At 23.7% G+C, this 6500-nt stretch overlaps 1 protein-coding gene across 1 annotated transcript; it reads left to right on the forward strand.

Annotated features, from left to right (window-relative positions):
- Positions 1-978: 978 nt before the first annotated feature.
- LOC100164177 (transmembrane protein 222-like) lies at positions 979-4911 on the forward strand. The gene is given in 4 exon segments (NM_001162140.2): positions 979-1171; positions 3068-3278; positions 3920-4050; positions 4127-4911. Coding segments are annotated over 4 exon segments (501 nt in total). The 5' UTR covers positions 979-1100; the 3' UTR covers positions 4215-4911.
- Positions 4912-6500: the final 1589 nt, after the last annotated feature.

Below are 6500 nucleotides of genomic sequence, written 5' to 3' on the forward strand. Positions count from 1 at the left end.
TTTCTTTTTCAAATAATAATTACATGGAGGATAATATGGAGAAACTCAGTAATTTAATTTATTGTACAGGCCTCGAACATGTTTGAACAAAATATTTACCCTGGAAAATGACCACAGGAATCCATGGTGGAATCAAACTATCAAACGTGCTATAAAGAACAAAGCATTAGTTAGGTATCTAATAAAAAACGAAAAGAAAAAATCTTGGATAAAATTCACGATAGACCTTAATAGTTAATAGTAAAGAGTAGACAACTAATATCTGGAAAAAAATTAAAGTCATTCCCACTTCCCAAATAAAAACCATTCTCTTATAATGCTCCCTCCCCCAAATTATAAATTCAATTCTACATTAGTTATTTGATTATTTATTTAATAATAAATTGAATATGTTATTGTTATTTTATTAATAACATAATATAATATTAATAAAAGATACACAAATCACTAGTCAGTCTTTTTAATTATTAAGATATTTTTAGGTTGCTGAAAAATGTCACTAATTATGAATAAATGGGTAGATTACTTTTGTTAAATAATGATTTTTGAGTATATATTATGAACAATCAAGTATTATAATACAATCAATTATATATAAAGGCTCTCTATTTATTATAGTTGTGTACTAACATTTTGTGCAAGATAAAATATAAGATAATATTATATTTTATATCAATGTACGTGTATACTGTACCTATTATATTATTTTTGCTATTAACACCGTTTATTATTGAATAAATAGTACACAATATATATTATTTACTTTGTAACGTTAATACGTTTATGGACCGTGTACAATCGTACCGAGGTCCGAGATTTTCGTTAAGGACAAATACGCATAAATATAAAATTAGGAGGTGGGTGCCATAGACTTAAATAAACCATAGAGTTAGCCATAAACTTTACGAGATAAACACAATAATAAATTATAATGATAATTGATAAGCAAATAAATTAGTGTGATAAGTGATAACGTTTGTTCTTGTTGAATTTTGTCAGGATACCTACCATAAATCATAAATGTTGTCATGTACCTACTAATGTTTGTAGAATTCACTTGAATTCATACTAAATTACAAGGTAATTTGTTATAATAAAAAATGGACGTTGGTGAACATTATACCCGTCGTTATCCGTACAGTGTGGTTTGGACTCCGATACCATTTATAAGGTGAGTTTTCCTTTGGGCTTTGATGATTTTAACTTACAAGCCATAGGGCATGATTTATGCAAAATATTTATTTCTAATTATTCTTCATTATGTATAATATATGAATACATTTAAATAAAATATTTATTATTCATTTTTACAAAAGTTTACATTTTATGTATTAAATACTATATAGGTACATATGATAACAACTAAAAAACTTACTATGTTGTATTAGTATTTTACACAAAGGTGGGCAGTTAATGATAATAATTAACTCAAGTTAAGTTAAGTCAAGAGTACACAAGATCGATAAGTTAAAAGTTAATAGTTAACAATTTATAAATTTAACTCGATAAGTTAAAAGTTAATATAGAAAAAAATATTAACTTAACTCAGTTTAAAAAAAGTTAATCAATTTTTTTTTAATTAGTATGTAAATCACATAAAGAGTTAATGCGTCTTTCTAGTTTCTAATTAATAAATTATAAAAACTATTTTATTGAACTATTTTCATAATTTACACTGTATACCCTTTTACTTTTACTTTACTATTATTTATTAATTTAAACTATACTCATATCAGATTAATAATTTAATAAATATATTTTTTTATATCGTATAGGATGTAGTATGTCATAATATTTTAGGATGAATACATTACCTTCCAGTGCCGTATCTAGAGAGTTAAAGACCCAGGTGCAAAAATATGCATATGGACCCCTCTTTCTCGAGATACATAAAAAAGTCGGACTGACTTCACACCATGGGAATTTTTACTAGATAGGATAGTATTTGTGGATATATTGAATTTATTTACAATAAAATATAAAAATAAAAATTTTAGTTTTTATGTAACATCAAAAATAAAAATAAAATAATTATTACTATTGTTATATTATTATATACCTGTTACATATTTTATAATATTTAAGTGTTGATAAAAAATTTTCTTCCGAGCTTTAGCATTTGCAAAATCAGCAATAATCTTTTCAATATTTATTTCATCAATACGATCTCTTTCAATACTTAATACTTATATATTACTGATAAATATTACTTACAAATCTGAAGTCACGTCTGACTTATACAGTTGAATAAAATCAAGGATTAGTAATTTTCCCAATATTTAGATAAACAATTCTAAGTAAGACGGACCAGGCTTTTACATTTTAAAGGCTTTTACAATTAAATACAAGATAATAATAAAATTATTATGAATCAAATTAAAAAAAAAAAAATTGACGTCTATCCGCTAAGGGCCCTTGGCCCCTGCTGGCCCCAGTGCTGTGTACCGCCTGCACCTATGATTTTTACGGTACTGTGACCTTCATATATTTACATTAAAACATAACAATTGTCAATTTGTAATTTAAAATTATTGATTTTTTTAAAAATATTTCTAATTGCAACTCGCATAATATATAATTTACAACTTAATAAAATATAAAAATATACACATAATTTTGTTATCAAGATAAAGAATAGAAATAATTGTATTTTTGTATTGGAATATTTTTATTTTATACTGATATATTAATATTTACGTATAAACAAAAATTTCAAAATGTTTTTAACTTGATGGATTTTTTTTAAATCAACTGAGAAAAGCTAAGTTATTTCAACTGTAAATTAAACTAGTTAATTTCATAAGTTGATAAGAAAATAAACTAGCTAGTTAAGTTAATGCCCACCTTTGATTTGACATACTATATTGTTAATATTAAACAATATAAACATATTATTATAACTGACAACCATAAAATTGTCACTATTATAATCAATGATTAATAGTTGTGACTTATGGTCAAGTATACTTATACATTGTTTAAAATGTTAGTTGACAGGTTGATTTAACCTATAACTTGTTGATATAATAACAATTTTTAATAGGAATGTTGTTTGTTCAATTTGTAGTTGGTTATTTCCATTTATTGGTCATATGGGAATCACTACATCAACTGGGGTAATACGAGATTTTTCTGGATCATTTTATGTTGCTGAAGATGATATGGCCTTTGGATACCCTACTAAGTACTGGCAGTTGGATATAAGAACTATAATTGGTGGTTCTAAAGCATGGGATAAAGCTGTCAATGAAGCATCCATTGAATATTTCAATAGAATGGTAATATTAATAACGAGTCAATATAACTTTAATGTTGTTATGTTTTTATTCATCATTTTATAAATTAAATAGAGCGGGAATTTATGTGCATTAAAAACCAACCAAATATGTGCTAAAAAATCTTATATATGCATAAATATATGCCTTAATATGTTCAAATATGCACTCAAAAATGATCAAAAAATACATTTATTTTCTGAATATTTAATTTAAAATTATGGAACGCTAGTAAAAATACTTTTCTTTAAAATATTTGTGTTTTGTAGGTAGTTTTAATTAATAAGAAAAAATAGGAATCAATTAATATCAGAAATGAGTAAAAAAAACCACAAAAAAACGCTGAAATATGCATTAGAAGATGATATATTCAATTAAAATTGTAAAGTAAGCCCTTAAAATAAGAAAAAATAATTGGTAAATATTGAAATATGCATCATAAAAGTTTCGTAGTTTAAATAGTTATGTCATAAAACAAATCCTGTGCTCACTTAGCATATCATACCATCAACCAGAATAAATATGCAAATGCATACAAATCCACGCTATACATTATACATAACTTTTATTAAAATTTAAAATTTTTATTCTATTTTATTACATATAAATTTAAAGTTTAAACTAATAATGATTATTTATTTTAGCACAACCTACTATGTGATAACTGTCATTCCCATGTTGGCATGGCATTGTCGTTAATGAATTACAGTAAAAGCAAAAATTGGAATATGGTTAAATTAGCTTTGTATACTTTTATTTTTGGAAAATATGTGAGGTAAAATTATAATAATTAATCATTTATATTTACTATGTATAAAAAAGATGATAATTAAAATAATTTTTACTTCTAGTTGCAGTGCATGGCTTAAAACGTGGGGCCCATTCATCATTTTTATGTTTGTGTGTTTTGGACTTTATTCATTTGGAAAATATTTCTAATACAGTTACTCTGCGAGGAAACTTTTTATATTTTATAAACAATAAAATTGTATTAAAATGATCTTGTAAGTAATGTTATTACATTTTTTAATGTATATTTTATAAACTATATTTTATACAGTATGATACAAAATAATACATTAAAATATATTTTATACTTTTTTAAATGCAAAATCAATTATTTTAAGAATTTATCATTATTTTATATTATCTTTTTTTTTATAAAATGTGTTATATATATATTTGTATTTAATATTTATAATCACTGAATACTTTTAAAAAGCTGTCTTATGTGTTATCCAAATTTGTAACATAACATATTAGATCAAAATATGTACTTTGTGTCTTATTTTTTCATAAATTTATTTTGTATATTAGCACTTTACTCATTTTTAATTATATTGAAATAAATACATATAAAGGTGTGTTACATACTTATATAACGAATATGTCAAAAAATTACTACTTACAATTGCCATTTTTATACTCAGTAATGGGATTACACAAATATACCTATATAACTTAGGTCTTAGATTACTGGGTTACTGATTATAAATTTAACTTTCAATTAAATGTATACTCAGTTATGTAAATAGCAAATATTTATATAAAAAATACAAATTATAGTAACAGAAAAAATTGATTTTTAGTACCTATTAAATGTATAACATAATAAAGACAATTTTTGTACATTACCCACACTGTATTTATTTCTAATTTATTATTTTTACTAACTGTAAGCTTAAATTTTAGCATTCTACTATAACATTGAAACTTTCCTACTATACCGGCCACCCTTTTTTTTTTTTTTTGAACGTATGTAGTTTAGCATAATCAAAAACAATAGTCATGTCAGAATTTGATGGTCGGACTTAGTTTTGAAGTTATAGCTAATTGAAGTTTACAATATATTTTTACATGAGTTAGACATTTGAGAGAATGCTACACAGACATTTGCTGTCCTCGTCTTAGAAGTTCATAACATACCAAATTGTACGCTCAGCAGATCGCATTACCTCCGTTAGCTTAAAAATTATAGTGAATTGACCTCTAATAAAATTTAAAGATAATATTATTATCTAGAGCATCTCAGAGACTATATGTTATATTTTAATTTTAAAGCGAGTTATGAGTATTTAAAGATGCACAAACAATTTACAATTTTAAAATGCAGATAACTAGCTTTAAAATTAAAATAAGATAAAAAAAACTATGAGATAATGTTGTAAGCTTTAAATTTTATAAGAGGTCAATCCACTTTTATTTTTTAAGTAATCGATGTAGTAACGTGATCTACTGAGCATAAAAATTGAATATGTTACACACTTGTAAGACTGAGAAAACAAATGTCTGTGTAGCGTCCTGTTAAGTGATTACCGCTATAGTTGAATTGTTGCACAGTAAAAACATTATTGATATTTCAACCCAATATACAAAGATTGAAACTTACCTAGGAAATATGTTATTAGTAATAATGTATTACTTTTTTATTTATTCAATTTTAGAGAAGTGAAGATCTCAATTTTTCGAAAATTACTGCAACAACTTTTATATTGGTAGCATATATTTCAATATTATTACTTTATTTTACTTTTATTTGTTAGGCGTATTAAACAGCAAGCAAAATAGTGTTATATGCGTGATGATGATCAATGTATATATTATATAATAATATAACCAATATTTTTATCAAAAATTGTAGGATTTTTTTTTACAAAAAACAACATCCACATTTTTTTTTTAAATTTTTTGATAACAACATTTTTTTTTATTACTTTAAATTTGTCTGTTTTATTTGAAGCAAATGCACCAGAAAACATATCTTCATAATTAAATATTTTAGGAAGACAAAATTATTGTTGTTTTTTTTTCAAACTAAATAATTGAATGCTCATACATCAAACTTTATCAAATTCACCATTGTTTTTTAGTTGATAGGTCAAACATTAAACTATAAGTATTTGATTTTAAGAAGTTTACAAACATAACCTACTTTAGTAGTATGATTCAATTTCAATTTGATATTGTTATTACAAATATTCAATCCACTTTAAATACCTAATAGATTGGTATTAATTTATAGTTAAACATCAAATTCAATACAATTAAAAATGTTTAATTACTATTTATTTTGGGTATAAATACTATTAGACTTTTGACAATATAATAATCACTAACTAACTTATAATAAATGTAATGAGTTAGAAATTAATCATGGATTATTCAATAAATGTCTATAAAGTATAAATACTACAAATTACAATAATTAAATATTAATACAAGAAA

The sequence above is a fragment of the Acyrthosiphon pisum genome, chromosome X (assembly GCF_005508785.2).
Source record: "Acyrthosiphon pisum isolate AL4f chromosome X, pea_aphid_22Mar2018_4r6ur, whole genome shotgun sequence".
Taxonomy (NCBI): domain Eukaryota; kingdom Metazoa; phylum Arthropoda; class Insecta; order Hemiptera; family Aphididae; genus Acyrthosiphon; species Acyrthosiphon pisum.